Below are 21,328 nucleotides of genomic sequence, written 5' to 3' on the forward strand. Positions count from 1 at the left end.
AAAATGACTGTGATCCTTAGATTAGAATTGGATTATTAAGTTAATAAAGTAATCATGTAATTGCCATTATAGAATGTGAGTGTTCAGCTTAATCACAAATGTTACATTCATTTTTAATTGAGCTGTATATAGTCTCCTTAATGGAAGGCTTGGTTTTTTTCCTTGCACACTCAATATATTTTAATTGAACACCTGATTCTTGCCATCAACACATTAACATCTGGGCACTATGTTTTATGCATATAGATATACTGATTAAAACTCAGCAGAGAAGCAGATAATGGGAAAATAAAATGACAACATTATAGAACACTTTCAGCCATATTTTTTTGTTATATATTGAGAAGCTTTTAATTACCTTATTTCATTTAATTAGTCCCACTGCTTAGGTCATTTGTTTTTTATTGATATGGCATGTCAGCAACTTTGCTAATTGGCAAAAAGTGGCATGTGACTAAACTGTCTTGTCTAGTTTGGTCCCAAAGAATTTCTTAGATTTTTTCGTATTTCGGAGACTTCTTATTTATTTCACAGTCTTTTCAACAATATAAAAAATATTTTGACAGAGCAGCTTGATTTAAAATGTAACATTTCACTTTTCATTTTTGTTTCTGAGTAAAAGCAGATTTTAAAGAAAAAGTGTTTACTTCCTAACATATTTTAGCATCAGAAAATAACACTACATTTTGTAGCATTAAAAAATTTTAGTCTTTCATCAGAGATAAAAATAATTTAAAGCATTTTTTATCATTTAGACTTTAAGCTCAGTTTGTCAGCATTTGTAAATTTAGTCTGGAAGAAAAGCAACTGTCCTGTGCCACTCCAGCAGTTGCACTTTACGAGTTTAAGGGTTTTGCACTGTTCTGTTTTAAACCAGTGATTTAACAAATCTGACAACTCTTGAGAATAGATGAGCTCAAGTTATATAAACATTTTAGTGCATAATATTAATTTCCTATTGATTATTAACACACCTTATAACAACAGAGATATTATGTAAATGTAATTGATAAAAAAAGAAAAATTTTTGCAAGAGAAAATTTTTTTGAATAATTGATAATAGACCTCTCCTAATTTTAGATTCTTCTGTTCAAAATCATCTTGTATATTTTTCTTTGAAGATGTAACATAGCTTTTACTCAATAATTTCTAAAGATGTGTGTAGTATCTCTATATCATACAAAAAAGATTACAGTTTAATTAATTTGCATTTTGTGGTTTACCAAACACTGATACTTTTGCAATTTTTTTCTATGCTTTTTGAATTGTTGGATAATTTCTATAATGTATGTGTTCAACTGTGTTGGCACTTCAGCAGATGAAGTAACTCATCACTATGCGGTGCATGTTCTCCCTCTAATTTGAGAATAAATGTATTATTAATATGTATGACACTGTGCTTCCACAGTTTCATGATTTGTGGAACAATAAGAAATTCTACTAATTTAAAATACTCGTTTCAAAACTATTTGAAATATAAGTTTCACATTCCTTGCCCTGAAGTTTAATTTAACCACTTTTTGTGATAACGCAGTGGCATTTTCTTTCCCCTTCAAGTCTGTCACAAGCAGGTAACTGAGATCAATTTGAACCAGATTTTTTTAGCCTGGGCCATGGCATTATACTTGTCCTGACATCCACAGGAGGGCAGCATGGTTAAATCAAGGGAGAACATGGGAGTATGCTTATAATGCAGTTAAATTAATCTCACTTTTGATTGTTTATATTGTCTTGTAAAAGTGTTTATAATTGAAAAAAGTGAGTGTTTTCCTGGCCAAAAGGAACTGCATGTTAATTTTAAGAGTTTCAAAGTATAGCTTCTTAGTACCTATAAACGTTGAGTTTTAGTCTGTATATACATGATCTATTTTGGAAGCAGGTTTTAAAATATTTAGTTGTGGGAGTTATTAAAGCCTAGTTGAAAATTTAGCACTGCAAATTCCAATAAATTCTGTTATAATATTGTAGTAAATAAAATATTTGAAGAGTGGAGGCAGCTATTCTTATGTGTTTACAGGACACAGGACTGTTCTATCCTCTAATGCTTGACTGAGCTGTAGCAGGAAATTAGTCCTTTTATACATATGTGTATATATGTGTATATGTGTGTATGTATATATATACACACATATATATATATGTATATATGTATATATATACACACATGTAAAATTCTCTTTGGGGAAAGAGATTAAAAAAATCTCAATCTCAGATTTGAACAATAATTATGAATATCACTAAAAATATTCATTGTAATGTTTGTTTTTAAATTGATCACCCAAACAACCATGGAAGACATTTCATTCATTTGTGTTATTTACAAATAAATTCCATTTTTCAAAAAGTATTTCTAAAACTTGAAGTAAGGAGAAGCTTTACTTCTTACCTCTTCTCGCATCCAATTCATCAGCACTAGAGCTTCTATTTTCTCTTAGATTTTATGGATTAAAAAAAATTAATGGCAGCTTTGTAGGTGAATATCACTGCAGCACTGCAGTTTTGGGGAGACAGTTGTCAGACAAGTCTGTGCAGCAGCAATGGAATGACCCCAGTAGATGGCTCTGATGCTCCCTCACAGGCAATATTCTGTACTCCTAAACTCCTACAGCTCCCATCACAAATCAGTTCCAGTTTAGTAAATCCAGTAGGGGAACAGCATTTGAATGTGTTGTTTTCTACATATTTGTTATGATAAAGAACTTTTGACAAAGAGCAAATATGTGCTGTTTTTATAGGCTTATATCTTTCTTGCATAGCTTTTTTTTTTTCCCTAACCACCACTCAAACCAAAACCATCTTAGGAATTTTTTCCTAATTATATCAATCAATTTTTAAATCCTAAATACCATGAAGAAAAGCATAACGAACTTTCTCAAAGGGGATACATTTTTCAGTGATGCATTTCTCTTGTTTTCTGGTATAAGTCCTGCGGAAATCAGTTTTAGATTGTTTGCTTATGTGTGACATTTCCAAGGATAAACATCCAATCATGCTAATGGTTCTACAACAAATTCCTGCACACTGGAATCTCTCTTTTCCAGTGCTACAAGACAATTGCTGAATAGTAGTAGTGGGTGCCAGTTTCAGTATGAACTGTATAAGCTGCTTTCAGGCACAGTTAGTTCAGATGTGGAACTGTGCCACTGGGTGTAGAATTTAAAAGTTTAAAATGGTTGAGAAAATCATTACTAAAACTAATTTAAGCAAAAATCCATTCAAAAGTTTCAAACACAGAGACACTATTTCTAGATGAAGAAGCTTCTAGGGGCAGTATCAGCGTGAGTATATGAGGAATCTGTGGGAAAATACACCTGCATGCTTCTTTCCATTTCCTGTTGAGAACAAGACACAGGCGTGAAAGTGCTTCTGAGTGTCACTTCTGTGTTCTTTTGGAGAAGTTTCTTCCAAAGTGAGGTGGAGTCTGAAGTCTATTTGTTTCTCTGACATCTTTATTCTTTCATACTCCACCCATCTGCAGATGAAGGACTTTCTGAGCCAGATACGACTCTTGGAGTATGCAAACATTCATTGCAATTAAATTTCTCTTTCGCAGCCTGTCCAGGAATGCTTAACATGCACAATCAAATGTAACTAATTTGACTTATGGAAACAAGCCTCAATGGTGGCACTTCTGTGTAAGAGTGGAAATTAATGTCTGACTGTTCCTACATTCCTTAGAGGTGCTCGAGACACGATGGAGAACAGTCCACACCACTGATACACAGGCAGTGTTGTGTTTTCTTGCTGTTGTGCGCTGGGTAGAAAGAAAAGTGGTATTCATTGGATCCAGTGTTTACATGAAGTCTGCTAAGTTAAAAGGGAGTTTTCTAGTGTATGAGAGCATGAAGTGTCAAAATTTCAATCCAGAAGAAAATAATGTAGTTCCCAATAAAAAGCTCTTTATTTCTGCAACATGGGGAGAGACTGCTATTTAAAAGACTGTGTATGAATTCCAAAAAGGTAACTGCATTTTTGCCACTGCTGCTTAGGTTGTACTCTATCGCTTTTCATTCTGGATACTTCTGTAGTTGCACAACTAACAAGAATTGTTTTCTGCCAAGTGTGCCAAACATTTTGAAATCTCTATAGTCAATGTAATCTCTATTCTTTATTAGCTAAGTTCAGCCATTGCATCCACGGAAGTTTTATCTTGTAGAATTGGCTGAAAAGAGCAAACAAGGTTATTACTCTGAATTGTGCTTTAGAATGAATAATTTTGTCAGGCTGCAAATAAACATTTTCCATGAATGTCACATGGTTGACTTTCATGATTCCTAGGTATAGAAAACCTCCTTTGTATAATCTCTTTTCACGTAACTAATTACCACAGCTAAGTTGGGAGTCTTTGCACTGTAGGGTTCTGGGAGAGCCCATGGAGACAGAAAGGTGCTTCCAAAGGGTAATCTGCAAAGTTCTGAAGAGGATATATACCTCAAGCACTTTACAGTGGATCCATACAAAATACAAAGGAAACATGATCATGGAAAATGGCTGAGTGGAGTTGTAAAGACAATACATTTAATTTGCTGTTTCCCTTTAGAACATTCTTTTTTCACTTTTTTTTTTTTTTTTTTTAATCATAAGTGTGTTGCATGTTTTGACACACAGTTAAAAGGCTGAACAGCTTTACAAGCTTCTGAAATGCATTTTCCAACTTCTGGAAGATAAGGGCTGTTGTGAGGCTTTCCTGAGTGTTTCTTCTGGTGCACTAGGACCTCAAGTTTTCATCAGTCTTGCTCTTTTCCACTTCGGTTTCTCTCCCAACAGAAATTAATGTGGAAATACTAACCTCCTGCAATGGACATGTTGTGAGGAGTAATTGCTTGGTTTATAAGGCACTTGAGTAAGTGTCAAGTAATGCTCCTATTATGAGAATAATGCTATGTAAGTGAGAACTTGCTAAACTGATTTGTTTCAAAGCTTTGGTGATGTTTTTAAGTGGTGGTTTTAATTGAATTCCTTTAGGGTTTTTTTTTAAATTCCAGCTATCAAGAATTTTTAAAAATAGTTTGACAACATCTTATCATTCTGAATGAACATCTTCTGTGTGCAGGAATTAAAGGAAAGTTCTAAACTCATTCATTATCATAATTTCTGTCCTTCATTTCAAATCACAAATAGAGATACCAAGTTTAAATGCATTCTCATGCCTTTGCTAGTTTAGATATACCACTTTATACTAATTCATAAGTACTTCAAAATACTTACTCATGATAATGATAAGAAATGTTATGAAAATACTTAGAATTTACTCTCTTTAGGATGAAAATCTATGTATCTCATTCTTCCAACATGTTTTATTAAAAAAAAAAAAAATCTGCTGAGGTCTGTATTCTTTATGAAACTAAAATTATATCAATAAAAAGATGGCAGTGAAAAGCAGTACATAACCAGTCAGAGATAATCAAAGCCAAGTATCAATCCTGAAGGAGCTCTCTGCTCATACCATCCTCTACCATCAAAGTTTTGAACACCTTTTGACTGTTTCCATCAGTGGATGTGTATGACCTGGAAACAAAAGTAAATTTTTCATGCAAGTAAGTTCTTGGCAATTTAGGCTTTCTAGATCACAGAAAATATCACTGCCTGGCTGGAAAAAAGATCATTGGTCTTTTCCATCTGATTGCAGTGCCAGTGGCATGGAAAGATGTCTAGGCTGGGCACCCAGCTGCTTTTGGATGCTCAAGATGCTTGCAAGTTCTTTAAGGTCTGTCAGCATTAAGAATAGTTTCCACAGCCAAAATGAATGCTCAAGGGAGAGCAGTGCATTTAAATTTTTTTTACTACTTCAACATCAGAATTTAAATTTAGGTTTTCAGCTTGAAAACCAGTCTCTTAGCTCCTGCTTTCTTTGCTTTTGTGGTCACAGGCTATTATCTTTTTAGATGAAATTAAACCAAGAGATCACCTTCAGGGGTGTACCCATATATTACACAAAACACTGGTAGCTGTTTTGTCCATAGGTTCAGTTTAGAGCTAGTCCAAAGTAAACTGCCTCAAAAAGCAGAGGGTGAATGTCAGCTCCTCAGCACCAGCTGTTTTGCAGTAGTGCTGCATTACCTGTTTACATTGCAATTAGATTGCATTAGAATCAGAGTGCTTTCTACATTTGTGTTGCATCTGAAGGATTTCATTCTTTTATTGCTTGGAATTCTCTCAAGGCTAAAGAATGTTTTTCTGTCTTGACAAACACTCACATTTACATGCCAAATAGGTTTCATGCTATGACATAAATTAGATTAATAATTCTCAAGTTGCCATTGTAGTTACCTCTCTGGATCCATAAGTACTGGCATGCATATTCACAAATGGTGAAGCACTCTAGAGTGCAGTAAGATATCACTGTTAAAGAATCTAGGGATATCAGGTCGTCCAGCAGTTTTAAAACCATTTATACTGTAAGTGAAAAGTGTTTAGCAGGGAAAAAAGCCACACATTTTCCTGTTCATAAGATAAGTATCTTGCTTATTGGAATAAATGGAACTGTTTTCTGTGGCTGTGGTGTTTTTATTACTTGGCATTCTTCAACATTTCTTTATTCTTAGCAGGCATAATTACAGTAGTTTAGGCTGATTGTTTTTCATTCCATCTGTTGAAGGCTTATTTAGTTCTCTTTCTCAAGAGCCCAGAAAGGACTAAAATGAATCTGAGAATGTTTACAGCTAGGTTTCTTATGACCCAGGTCATATTGTTGTCTTGAATCAGTTTTCTCCTCGTCCTCAACTGAAAACAAAGAAATTTCTTAATCTTGCAGGGTTAAATAAAAGGAGGAATTCAGTGCAAGGAAGATTCCTTTTATGCAAGGCACGGGATGACTGAAAGTGCCTGTGGGCATTTGGTCCCCATTGGCTCTCTCAGCAAATGCAATGATGCCCACGGATAGCCTGTATTGTTGTCAGTTAAATGGGATCATGAGTGTCTGAAAGGTGTTTGAGAATGAACTGAAAATCATTTTCACAAGTGGATGATTACTTCTGCCACATGTTAACCGAACTCTATCAGAGTGGCCCAGATTTTTGAGACTGCATTAATTGCTCTTTCAACCTTGACTGAGGTTTCTCTTTAAGAAAGGCCTTTGCTGGACTAAACTGCTACACGTATTGATTTTTCTTTCTACATTTTTTTCATTGTTTGTGATAAATGAAGCCTTTTACAAGTAGAGAATTTATCATTCAAAATGTAGATAGATTGCTTCATTTCTTAGAATAAAAAGGCTGATATAAAAATGATCTCTGTAGAAGGAGTAAGTCCATTCTCATTTCTCCCTCAGTGAATAGCTCTGGTATTCCACACACAATTATGCTTTTTCAGCTATTCATTAGTGCTGATTTTTTTCATTGAAAAGTGGAACCCTGCACTCTCACAGTGCGGTGAGGACTTAAAGCAAATAAGCTGCCATCTTCCTTCCTGTGTATGTCATCACGTAACTGAAACTGAGCTTTAATATTCAGCAACATGGTTTTGCATTATGGTAGTACAAGGAAATGCACTTTGAGAGATACTCAAACTTTATGTAATTTACAACATGGTTATGCCCAGACTTTTACAAGAAAATGTTTGTTCATTTTATTTACTCTGTTTCTGGAGAAGAAAATGATACTGACTGAGATGAGATGATATATAAAACATTTTTATCTGGGGGTTTCTGTGTTTTGTAGTGGAAATGTAATTTCTTGTAATTTTATTTGTTTTCCAGGAAAAATAACTTTAAATATTAAATGAGAGTTTTTTCGTGCCATGTTGTAATCATGTAATTCTGGGACTTCATACAAATCCAATTTTTATTTTTTCATTTGGGAGTGAGTAAAGAGAAAGAAAGCAGTATTAAATAATATTGAAAAGAAGATTGCAGAACTGTTTTTAAAAGAAAAAGTCTCAGAAATGTGATAGCATAGTTTGTGCATTTGATTGCATTTTCTTGTTACTACAAAGCATGTTAGAAAATCTTTGCATTGCGGTGCCACTTCATGACTTAACATATTTTCTATGTGATTAGTAAAAGCAGGTGTATTAGTCTCAAGTTACTGGTAATCATGTGAGTAATATAAGAAAACTGAAGAAGGCAACCACACATGCATAGAAACTCTAAATATACTTTCTAATGTGCATATGTACAGACATAGATGTTATGTGTATATATCTCATTTATTGTATATTTTTACAGAATAGAAATCTGTCACCTGTATATGTTTCAATGTACATGAAAACATCAATTTTTTTCTCCTTGTCAGAATATTTATTAAACATTCTTAAAACATGATCTTAAAGAGAAGTCAAAACAAATCTAAGCAGTTATATAATCTAAGCTATTATAGCGTTCAGATAAAGGGGAAATATTTCAGTGTCTTCTTTCCCTGTATATGGCTGAACTTTAATAATTCAAGGATTATTTTAGATTATTCCAACTTTGGAACCCGAATGAGAGCAAGAAAATTGAAGCAAATGGTGTGCTTAGTGTTTAGAAATATGCAAGTGGCACTTCTGAATATCAGTTTCTTGTTTGCATTGCACAAAATCTTTTGCCTAAAGGTACAGTGTTTGAATGGCTGTTCTGTGTTTCTTGTTGATGCTGAGGATGTTTAATATAGTCTGAGCAACTGATGCTGTGCATTTTGTGTATATTATTTTGGATGGAGAGAGTGACCGTGGCTTCTGGGTGAATACAAATACCCTTATGGGTAGAGAAATAGCAGGCTGCAGCTCTGTGAGTTCATGACTGTGAGATTCTCTTCTGGTTTGCAGTACTGGCCTTTACCTGAGACTCATGGAAAGTTATGCTGTTGTCCATCTTAAAAATGTAACATTCTTCAACTTAGCTCTAAGACTTAGCTCACTTCTGAATCTGTTAACCTATTAATTTTCTTCCCCAGTTGTGAAGCCCAAGTGTCATTTAATTGTGAAAACTGGCTATTTTAGATTTTTTCTGTTCTAGACCTCAACTGCAGTTTCTGCAGATCCTAGATGTTACTGTCTAAATACAGGAAGGTTCTTGAAGATTCTTACATACTTTGTGTCCATTATTCTTTTCTTTTTCTTATTTTTTTTTCTCCAAATAGAACATGAATGAGAAAGAAAGGCTCAAAGAAGACTCTAAAAACCTCAGTGGATCCTTCCACCTGAAAATGTTAGACTCTTGAGTAAGAATTAATCTTTTTATCTTTCAGGAGCAGACACACTTAAGATGAGCACAGGATATATTCCTTGTAGATGGCTGAAACTTTAGAAAAAAACTGGTACCATTAAAGATGGCACTGGAAGAGGGATTAATAACATAATTATGTGTTTATAGTGATTTGTAAAACCAGACAGCATAAGTCTTTGCATTTCTATACTAAACCCCAGCTTTGTGTCATGAATATAACTTTCTTTGTTACCTGCTCTTATGTAAGATTTTTGAATTTTAATGTTAGGTAGTTAATGTTCCACTCCTTTGTTCTCCAAGGAAGCTCTTATTTAGCACCTTAGTTGGAAGTGATTTATAGGAGGAATAAAAGTGCACATTGCTATTTAATTTCTTTTTGTGTGCTTTATTATTTTATACGTTTGAATTTACTATCTTATAGTATTTCTGCCTGTACTGCAGAACTATAGGTGGTATATCTTAAATGAAGAGTAGTTTAAAAGGTGGCCAAGTAATAGAAAAACATCACCTTTTCTCTGATAAAAAATGTTCTTTTAATACCTATTATTTTAAAAGCACTTTTCTGCAGTAGGATCAGTTAATAATGACATTGAATAAGCACAGAGTTTCTAAGGTGTGATTACTCATTTTCTGATGTGCAAGAGGCAAGAAGTCTTTGTTAATCTATGGTTTCTTTACAGTCGTTTAAGACATGCCAAGAGGGTGGAAACATGGTCAGGATATCTTTGTACTGTAGCTTTGAAGGGCTGTATTTTCAACTGAGTTTTCAAAATACAGTTTCAAAATGGGGCAGTTACCTTCTGACATATATAAAAAAGCCTTCTTGATACTCCAGGGGATGCAGGGGGATGCAGTAGCAGAATCACCATGAAGCACAGGGCAGTCTTAGGACTGAAAGAGACCAAAGGCCACCTGTGGACTTCTTTACTTTTCTCCCTTAGGTCATTAAGCTTCAAGGCTATGTGAAATTCATAATTTATTTCCCCTCCACCCTCTGACAATAGTAAACAGATTAGCATGGCAATAGCAATGTTGTGTGCTTTGGGGAAGGCTAATGCTCTGAAACATGAGAAGGAAAAGAGTTCATGTTTTGTGGAAGAATGTACGAACAAAAGTGTGTGAGGTTAACACTTGCTTAGTTTCAAAAAATTATAAATTTTAAAATAAACCCTTGTAGGTCCTTTTTTTGTACCCTTTCTGACGTAACCCTTACTCCTTTATTTTCATTGAATTTATAATAGTCACAGAATTAAGAAGTTAAAAAGACTGTGGCTAGATCTGGACTATTCAAAGAAGGCCGCATCAACTGGTAATTGTGTACACAAAGCCAATTTTTTTCCTTCTCATACCAATAAAAAGCAGAGTAACCAAGTAAGGTAGACCTTCAATACAGGTGTAGAAGTCTAAGTACAAACACTGTTTCCATACTAATAATAAGGGAGCCACTACATAATCTGACAAACCATTAATAATCAGTACACTGAACATTTATTTTAGACATAAATTTGTCCTTTGTGGTGCCTAATGTGGGAGAAAACATTCTTGAGAGTACACCCAGGACAGGTATAAAAAGTTTCTGCCTTTATCTTGCTTACGCATTTCACATAAGATGCTGGTTCATTGCTCTGTTTTTTGACTGAGGTGCAAACTACTGGGCAGCAAATCCACAGAAGTGAGTAGAGGGCAGCAGACCATATTCTCTTACCAGAGAGGCCCATGTGCATCTGACCAACCATCTCCCATCCTAGTTATTATAGCTACTTCATAGTGTGTGTATTGGCATCCTCTGGAGAGTGCCTTGTGTAGCCAGCATTCATTGCTCTGAACAATCATTGTTCTGCCTTTGACCGTCCCAGCTGTACCAGATGTCCTTGACAGAAGCTGGCCAGCCAGAAGGGACATCTCATATGTAATATTTTGCTCTCCTGTCAGGTTTTAAGCAGCAGGTCCTTACCACTCATGGGCTCTTGCTTACAATCTCACAATCTCAGAAAAGCTCATCCTTTTCTTCTTGCTGTCTTTGTTCACAGCAGTGCAACATGACCAAAGTGACAGGAGAAGTGTCACTATAATGCCAGAAAATTCACTGCAAAATCTTGGGTAATGAGTGTGCTCTCTCTACCACCAAATAGTATCAGCATCTGTGGCTTTCTCTTCTCACTGGCTGATACTCCTGATTATGTCCTCTGATTCAAAGCCTGGAAATTGCTAAATTGACAAGGAGTTTTTGTAATCTAAGAGCCTTTATAGTGAAGTGCTTCTTTTTGGAAAATTAGATTCTACTTTACTCTGAAAAAAAATTTAATCTTGTGTGTCTGCTGACATTGTGTTACGTGAACATTTTATCACACTATCTCTGGGACTGACTTCTCACAGACTAAATAAACACTAGCAAATCCGTGGAAAACAAATGGAATAAAAACTGTTGGGGATGTCAACTTTTCTAGCATAAAGTATTTCTGTGTAGTCAAAAGTGTTGTATATTAAGCTACTTTTTCTATTTTTCAGATAAAATTGGTAAAATAAAAAGTGATAAGCAGGTTAATCTTTGCAAACATAAGCATTTTTTCTGATTTTTGTCTTGTTTTGAGTGAAAAGGAATGTCTCTGCATTTTTATGCTATGAGTAAATAGAAGAATAATCACTTTTTACATATAAAAACACTGAAGAAGCAGTTGAGTAGACAGAGTAAATTAATACACAGATTTATTGTTTTTTTGGTCCTCCTAATGTCATGCTTCTTATTAATGGAAAACCACTCCCTTTATTATTTCCTTTGCAGGTACTTGTATGCTTTAGGACAGAAGGTTTGGAAGCGATGGAAAAAACGCTACTTTGTCCTTGTTCAGGTTAGTAGCCAGCCATGAAATTTCAATACAATAATCCTTGGACTATAAATTATGTATGATTTCTGGAGTAGTTTGTAAATTAGTGTCTTCAGGCAACACATGCAGTACTACTCCAAGCTTCTTGCAGCACAGAGACATCCAGATTTTTTTTTTTTAGATTTATATACCTAGTAAACAGAAATATTACCAAGCTTTGCAGATATATATATAAATGTGCCTCTACACGGAGCAATGTTTCAACTGAAACATAAAAAATTCTGGATGAAATTTTTGTGACCTTGTAATAGTCTGATGACAGCTTTTTACCAGTACTCAATTTGAAATAAATTAGTATTTCACGAATTGGACTGTACTTACTGTTAAATTTATTCTATCTCAGCAAATATTTCCTGCCTTTGAAATTAAAGCAACAATACTTATATTAAGAACTTTTTCTGATTTTTATATATAATGCTATTTTTTCCTTCCTTGAAATATTAAATTGGGTAAAATTATGTAATTGTAACATAAAATATGGTCTAGTCGTTTTTCTTGGTCACAAAAATGTGCAATGCTCACATTTTATAATTTTTGTCCTAACCTGGAACTGTTACTATTTTCACATGCTAGTGAATGGTGATATTGACTTGAGATAAACAAAATAGTAGATTTTGAGTGGTCAAAACAGAGAATTACTTTAGGGAGTCTTTGGAAAAAATTTTTGTTTTCTGTTGGTGTTTCTCTTCAGATTACATTTTATGTTCTTCACAGTAATTTCAGAGATGCTGTTCTGTCTCCTTTGGTTTATTGACAGAAAACGCTTAAAGTCTGAGTCTCCATAACTATCATACAAAGGCTGAAGCCTCTTAATGAGGCTTTTCTAAGAACAAAAATTCCTAAAACTGCTTTGCAGAAAGCCTGATTTCTTTATAATACTGTCAGTCACACTCACCTTGTCTCCTCATACTCCTAAGTGATTAAATCATAAGGTTATTAAAAAAAAAATACTGAATGAGTTCTTTATTAATGTTAAAAGCCAAGAGTATTTGAAAGAGGTTCTGTAAAGTCTACAGAATTTATATGGGTTCTGATTTTACCAAGGTCCTGTGTGAAGAGATGAGGACATTTTGTGACTATTAATATTTGTTGGGAAGATCTCTGTATAGGCTAGCTGTCCAGGCATGGCTGTGAACAGAAAATAATTTCAAGTTGCAAAGAAAAACAGTAAGACTACATGCTCCTTTGTCCTTCATGCTTTTCTTCAACACTCATCCTACTTGTCACTCCTTTCACAGAAAGAATGAATTTGTTCTTTTCCTCTAAGCCATAGGTGTCATCTGATTTTTAAATTGTACATCTAAGAGACACAGTGTTTATGTGTGTACAATATGGAACCATCATCTGGGAGACTGGTTTATTCCACTCAATTTTAACTATTTTCTACTCTCTATGCTGAAATTGAAATACTAGAGGAGAATATTACAGGAATTTTCCTACTGTGGTGGGATTTAGTAATCTATTTCATTTTAAAACAGCTATCAATTCAATAAAGCCATATAAAAAATACAATGTTAAATCAATATTTACTGTCCAGACAGCTCTGGCTCATTTATATAGTCCTGCTGAGATACATTCCCTGGAAATAAGCTGAAGTCAATACATGTGAAATAAGCATTCAGTAATGGACCAGTCTGTGGTATTGATATATTATTGATTTATTGACAAGTCTTCCTCTATATATTAACTTTTAGCTTACAGTAGTAAAAAATCAAGGACATGAAATTCAGTGCTAGAACAGAGGCTACCAGTATGGTTTACACACACTTTGAAAATTTAACTCCGTTGTGACAGTAGATGAATAATGTTGATTTTTTCCGAGTGTGATGTGAGTAATGTGCACCTTCATTATTGCTGCACCTTTTGCAAGTTGTTAGTGGTTTCTGAAAGAACAGATCAATGTTATAGAAAGGTTACAGTATCTGGAAATTTTAACCTCTTCATTTTATTTGATTTTTTTTGCCTTTGGTATCCAGTCACTTCTCTAAAAGGTTATTAATTTAAACCCAGAAAAAGACAGGAACATAACACAGTTGGTAAAAACCCTCTGCCATACCTGTTTTACTTAATCTACTGTCTGATATCTTCCTCCAGTAATTGGAATGCAGATCCACTTCTGTCCTTTTAATTTTACCTGGTCAAATGTTTGAAAAGTCATTCATTTTTTTCATGGATAATTTTTTTCTAAACACACAAACCACGCTGGGTAATTCTTGCTGCTGAACTCCTGGAGTGGGCAGCCCTGTGATGGCTTGTAGCAGACACCACAGAATCAGCTGCCAGGTGTGCAGTGACACCTCCTCCCAGCACATTAAAGTCGGGGCACCCAGTGGGGACATCCCTTAATGACATTGCTCATAAGTCACAATCACACTTCTGTACCAGTCTGTCATAAATGCATAGGTTGTTGGTTTTCTCCCTTGTTACAAAACAGGTAGAACAACTGATCGTCAGGTGTTTGGACATCTGGAAAATAACAAAATTCAAATAAATGCAGTTGTAGGAAGAGAATTGCCTTATATTCTGTCAAGATTACTGTTCAAGAGGACAAACTGATTCTGTTTTTGTCGGAGAATGTGTTTTACATAGTCCTGACTTTTGAGTACTCATTATTCTATGAAGTATTTATGTTAATTTGCTGAATTCTTAGGCAAAGTTGATTATAACTTCATTTACTACTAACAGTACACTTAAGTCCCGTCATGGATCTATATTTAAAAGTGTTATTTCAGACTGTGCTGGTGATTCTTTTTGTACTAAGTGAGAGCAGCCGCTGATGACCATAATGAAAAGGGTTTAAGAGACTTCAAGTGTAAATAAATGGGGCAAGTTCTGTATTTCTTCGTTTTGTTAAAACTTTTTTCCCCACCAAAATTTTCTTGAATTTTTCCTATCTGTTTCTTCGGTGAAGAAAATTCAAAATGTCTCATTTTCAACAAAAAGATGAAGTCACCGATCATGGCTGATTGTTCCTTTAAAATAAGAGAACACATTTGCAATATGTTCAATCAAATAAAATCAGCAGAATTATAATATCTGTCTTGTTATAGTGGTAAGGTTAAAAATGAATAAAAATGCATAGCCCAGATCTTGCACAAGTTTATCTTCAAAAACATTGAGTGGCTGAAGAAATTGGAAAAATATGGGCAGCTTATTTCATTCAACCAAATGGAATAAATTGAAAAATGTTTTTACTACAGTGTCCAGTATCAAAAATTAAAATTGTAGATTAATTTTGCAAAGAAAAGAAAAGGAGGAAGCTCTCATTAAATGTAATGCTAATTGCAAAGGATTTACAGTTGTGTGACTAACAGCTCCTTCTATTTTTGTCCATGAGGGCAATATAGTTGTAGGACAATAAGCAGGGAAGTACCAGGCAGTGACAGAGGTGATGCTGCTGCCAGGCCTAGAGCAGAGGGCACAGTGTAGGGATGAGCCCCATGTCAGGGTTGACAGCGTTGGCAGGGACAGTCCCAGCCCTGGCTGTCTCTGCCCACAAGCCCACACTCCCATTTCAGCCTCCTGGGGCCATCATCCCCAGCCCCAGAAATGCCACAACAGGGCTGGTCTCCAGTTCCCCACATCCCAGTCCATCCTTGGCCTGTGCCCAGGGCTTGGGCTGGGGCTGGTTGCCCTGTTCCCAGCTGGACCCTGTCTGCAAGGCCTTGCCTTTTCAGCCCAGGGATACCTTAAAATATTTAAACCAAAATACAGTAATTTTCTAAAGTATGAAATGAATGAAAGCAAATCTGTGGGCTCAATGCACAAATAGCAAGGTGGAATTCTGCTATGCCTGTCATGCTAGACAATGGACTAGCTGCTTCTAATAATCCCTTTCTGGCCTGAAAATCTGAATTTTGGGGTAGACTAGATTGTCTTTTGTGTATATGTATGTTTCATGTGGTCTTGGTGTGCCCATTTAAGCGAACGTACCAAATCTGATGTGGAAAGCTGATGCTCAGTTTCAGTTACCTGACAGTGTCTCTCAAATTCATATCCCTGTAAAACTGTCTTTGCTTAACTAATGAAATAACTAAAATTAGAAGAGCTATGTTTGGTTTCTCTCTGCTATAGACTCCTGCTGTGGTTCTAGAGACACCAGTTTGGCATTTGGCCCGATGGCCATCTTACAGAGAGCTGTTAAACCTGTTCCTTTTGCTTGTACAGGCTGTGCCAGGGATGTTTAGCCACCATGCACTACATGCAAATAGTCCTGTTTGAAAAAAGCCTAATATGTAAAATAATGAAATATTTTTAGAGCATAGTTACACATTCCATTCTTATTTTCAAAAAGCATCAACCTTTTACAAAGAGTAAAGGTACGGTACCAGCAAATATATTAATGATGCTGAAATCAGCTGTCTAAATTTTACTTCAAAAAGGATCATTCCTGAAGTTGTATTGTTTTAATAAATGTAGATAGTTTAGCTGAGCAATCAGCAGTCAAAATAAAAATAATCCATTATCTATCAGATGAGCTCCTTACCTGTCTGGAAATCCTAGCATAATTTTACAGATAGTTTAAAACAAGTCTGTTGGCCATGTATCCTACAGTCCTTGGGGATGAGAGTTTCAGAGGTGCATATAAATTCACTTCCCTTTAGTTTCAAGTATTCACACATTGATGTGCTCTTTCTTCTGGTCATCTTCTATAATCCTCCCAGCCCTTCATGTAGAACTGGGAGCACCTCAGTTTTGTTTCAGTGATTGCTTTTTCCCTTCACAGATATTACATTTCTTTCTTTATTATTCTTTATCTTTCCAGTCAGTTTTTCCTTACCTATCCTTATAATTTTGCGTTCTGTCTACAGAGGCAAAAACCACCTAGTGACAGAGTGTCTTCTTATTGCTTCATAAGTTTTTTGATAATTGTACCTGATGACAAGTAACTAACGTTGTCCGTGCCAGCTGCAGGCGGCTTGGCCCACATAGTACATTATCTAGTGAGCCAAGCAGTGCAGGAGTGGGTGAGAGTACAGATGCAAAAGGCACAGAAGTTAGACTGTAAAATCAAACTAGAGGTTCTGATACTTGCCATCATTAGCTAGAATTGGCTGTATTATACGTTCCTTTTTCCAGTTTCATGGTAATTGTGCCACTCATTCTGCAAACAGTACTTTTATGCATAAAAGATCTTGTTTTCCCCATTTCCTGGAATATAGTTCTTTTTTATCTCTTACAGTATACTGAGTAATTTGCTCAGTACCACAATACTAAGTATTTTCACTAGCAGAATCTAAATAGCTTCACTTCATTTTATCATAAAGCACCAGCCCAAAATGTATTTCAGGAATCTACAGGGAGGTATGTTTGTGGGTTATTTGTTTTGGATTTTTTTTCCTTCATTTTGGCAGAAAGGGGAAAGGAGGAGAAATTTTACACTGTAAATACTTCTGGGAAAGGGGAAAAAGAAAGGGGGATTTATTTATTCAGTGCAAATGAAAGCTAATTTAAACCATGGTACAGTTGTTATACAGTTCTGAAATGCAATTCATTAATTAAGAAATCCTTTCTTCTTCAGGTTAGCCAATACACATTTGCAATGTGCAGTTACAGAGAAAAGAAGTCTGAGCCTCAAGAACTGATGCAACTGGAAGGATACACTGTGGATTACACAGCTCCTCACACAGGTACTTTTCATTGTTTTGAAGCAGCACAATATATTTGTGTAAAATAGCTGTTTCAAGTTGCTCATTTTGTTCTAGCAGCAAGAATTCCCAAGGTTCTTTGGCAGAAAAAAATCCCTAGATTCTTTGGCAATTACTCCACTAGGACATTCTGATATGAAAAATCGTACTTTTAGAAATAAGTTTGTTGTAAGACTAATGAAAAATAAACTTTATACTAAAGTTTCCTGAAACATTGTAAGATCACATATAATACAAGGAGAAAATTGTCAGTTCTATTAGTCTTCCCCTTTTCTTTTTTTGATGGTGGTGGCATGTGGCAGTATACTGTGAAGTATATTCATAAATAATTTAGAAAAGAAGACAATTATGACAATGCCTGTGAAAGACAAGTTACTCATATTAATCAAAAATAAATTTGGATATATCAGAAAAATCTCCACAAGGTAATATTAAAATGGAAGAGGGCAATCACGTGCAGAGAAAAACAATTCTACCTATGCAGTGGAGGGTTATGAAATTAGGAGACTTCTGAGACATTAAAGATTGATCTTTGAAAATGTTGTGTCAATGTTTAGATTAATTGAGAAGGCAAACAATGCTCAGAAGGCATTTGGAAAACTGAAACAATTCTGTCCTAAATAAACTCCAGCACAGCCATTTTGACTGTTGTGTCCTGTTCTTGTTATGTTTATTAGTTACCAAAAAAACACTGGAATGAGAAAAAGGACTAAGGAAGAGCAGCACTGATAAATTATATGGAGCTGTCTCTGTTCAATAGGAGATAAAGTTGACAGGGATTTCCAGCTAATAAAATAATACCAGGAAGGAGAATGTGTTAAAAAAAAAAAGCAAAATAGCTTATGGCAAGGAGAAGATGAATAAGAGATAAGTTGGAGCTGAATTCAAAGTGGAGTCATGTAAATATTTTCTCCTGTGATTTCTATATTTGTTCTACTTATGTTACTTCTATATATTACCATTTTATCCTTATAGCTCTAGATTTATCTTATTTCTAGGTCATAAATACCTATAAAATATTTTAACACACCCCTCCACATGCACACACACTCTGAGTAAAACCAATAATGTAATAAACATTGATGGTGATTTAGAAGTAACTTGTATTAATCAAGATTACCTTCTTATTTACTGCTTCAGGTCTTCAGGGTGGTCGGATGTTTTTCAATGCTGTTAAAGAGGGTGATACTGTGATATTTGCCAGTGACGATGAGCAGGATAGAATACTCTGGGTTCAAGCTATGTACAGAGCCACAGGTCAATCTTACAAGCCTGTTCCTGCAAGTCAAGCTCAGAAGATGAATCTTAAAGGAGGCAATGCCAACACAGATATATCCCCACTTTGTAAGTTGGCTTTTCTTTTCTTTTGTGGCTTTGGTTTTGGGTTTTGCTGGTAAAATATGTAGCAGCTCCCTCAATGAAGTTTAATTAAGCAGAACTTATTCACTAGGCAAATGTGTCTAGCCATTCATTGTTAGCCAAAAGCTCTTTAACTTGGATTATTATTAACAACAAGGGAAATCCTGACTTGCAGGTCATTATTTTTATTATAATCCATGAAAATACAGCAATTAGCTTCATATTCCTTACAATTGACCCACATATTACCATGGAGACGGTGTTTGGTTTGCATTATATTTTTCATTAGCCAGCCAGTGTAGTGTTGAATACAAAGGCGTCAATCTATTCTCAGAATTTTTATAGATTTAGGTCACCTTTATCATACATTGTATTTATATTAGTTATGAGAAAAATTGCTATGCAGACAGTACGTTGTGAATTGAAAGGCAATAGATGGGCTCCTGGATTTTTTTTGGCACATACTGTAATATTAAATTACATATAAAAAATTCTTTAAATTATTCAGGTTTAAATTTTCATCACCTTTCCTAGGGGAAAGTATGGTTTCAGAGAAATATATAGATAGTATATATTAAACATATTTTAAATCTTCATGTTATCTCTTTGAAAGTATTCTGTCATGTAGATATCTGCCCAAAGGAAGCTTTTTCTGTTTTTTATATTGTTACGGAGGTTTAGTGCAATCTACTGACCTTTTGTAGTAGCCATCAAATTTCTTGAACATCATATGATTATTATACAATAATCTCTCTTAATTATCATATAACCATACATGCATAGTGATAGAAGGGAGGCCTATGTTTTAGACTAAACTTGGTTTAGTGTCTGAAGTCTGTAACAGGTTGATCCAAACCATTCTCTTCCTTTAGTCCTGCTATCACTCAGTCTCACGACCTTCTATTCATCCTCTAATCTTATATCAGTTTGCTGTCAGAAATCAGTAAAATGTGCTTGTTAAACTTAGTAATGTTTGTCTAAAATCCTGAGGAGTTCTCAATGTCATTGAGCTTTTCAATGTCAAGGTCATTGAAAAAAAGTTTAATCCCACAAAAGCACTGACATCTATTTTACATCCAAAACAATTTGGAAGGGCATTAATCTGAAACACCTTGTGAGGTAATCTTTCATTATGTGGCCGTTAAGGTGAGGTAGGATGGAAGTAACATTGCAAAAGCAAAGGTGAGGTAACAGCCAAGAAGTGCTTCTGCTCACCTCCTCCCAGTTCCCTGGATTTGTGCTCGGTGGTGGGAGTTCACCATGTTTCTGCCTAATGTCCCTACTTCGTGTGCATCAATTAGAAATCACAAAAGAAGTTGCCACTGACCAGTGGCCAAGGACCTTCTCCTGGTTTTGGACATGGTGTTCACCCAGAAGTGAAGGCAACTAGAAAACTCTGACCACAGGGCAATGAAAATTATAGAAAGAAAAAGGTACAAAAAACAATCACAAGTTTGGATATACTGAAACTGTGTTTTCAGAGATAAAAGTACTGATAATGTTAAAGAATTAAACAGCAAGATTATAATGTCTTGATATTATTTTAGACATTATTTTAGAGGGACTACAGTTCTTAGGTGGAAACCGCAGAAAAAGTAAGGATTATTTTAAAGATGTTTTAAGGGAAGCTCAAAATGCTAAAATATAATGTATTTTTCTGTCATGGTTATGTACCTACTTACACAAACTCATATGACTGAACTGTATATAAATCTAAATTCCATGTTTAAATTACTATTTTCTTTGTGTTTAATATACTTCAATGTTGATATTTTTTAATAATTCACAAAATAATTCATAACTTATAATAGTTTATAAATTTATTTGCAATAGAGTAACTTGTAGAATTTAATTTAATGTGATATTTAGAACCATTCTTTGACTGATTTCTATAATTCCCCAGTTCTCTCTACATGCGTAAATGCTTTTATTCTGTCACTTATACTGCAGCTAGAAATGGGCATAATCAAATTAATCAGTTTTTAAGAGACTTCAGGAGCTGGGGTTTTCACATATAAGCTTAAATTTCTAAGAGTCCTACTTCCTTTAAAAATATACAGTGCTGTATTTCTTGGGGCATAGTTTTACTCCTAAGAAGACTCTATATCTGACCTTTTATCACATTTAAATAGATTCAGTTACACAAGAAGTTCATTTTCTTTTCCCCTAGAAAAATGTTTGCATGAAGCTAAGCATCTTTTATTTTTAATCAAGATATAACACCATGTACTTGAGAGCTGGCATATATATTAAATTAAATTCATTTCCAATTTTTTGTTCTTTACTATGGTACA

The 21,328-nt window shown here is 34.8% G+C and overlaps 1 protein-coding gene across 10 annotated transcripts in view; it reads left to right on the forward strand.

The window, feature by feature from the left end:
• The window catches only part of CADPS2 (calcium dependent secretion activator 2), a 284,504-nt gene that overhangs the window by 163,649 nt on the left and 99,527 nt on the right, over positions 1-21,328 (forward strand). For all 10 annotated transcript variants that reach the window (XM_072921238.1, XM_072921236.1, XM_030256895.4 and 7 more), the window contains exons 9-11: positions 11,925-11,991; positions 17,549-17,657; positions 18,816-19,019. In XM_072921238.1, the coding sequence (XP_072777339.1) occupies positions 11,925-11,991; positions 17,549-17,657; positions 18,816-19,019 (380 nt within the window). The remainder of the gene's footprint in view (positions 1-11,924; positions 11,992-17,548; positions 17,658-18,815; positions 19,020-21,328) is intronic.

Source organism: Taeniopygia guttata, chromosome 1A (assembly GCF_048771995.1).
Source record: "Taeniopygia guttata chromosome 1A, bTaeGut7.mat, whole genome shotgun sequence".
Lineage (NCBI taxonomy): Eukaryota > Metazoa > Chordata > Aves > Passeriformes > Estrildidae > Taeniopygia > Taeniopygia guttata.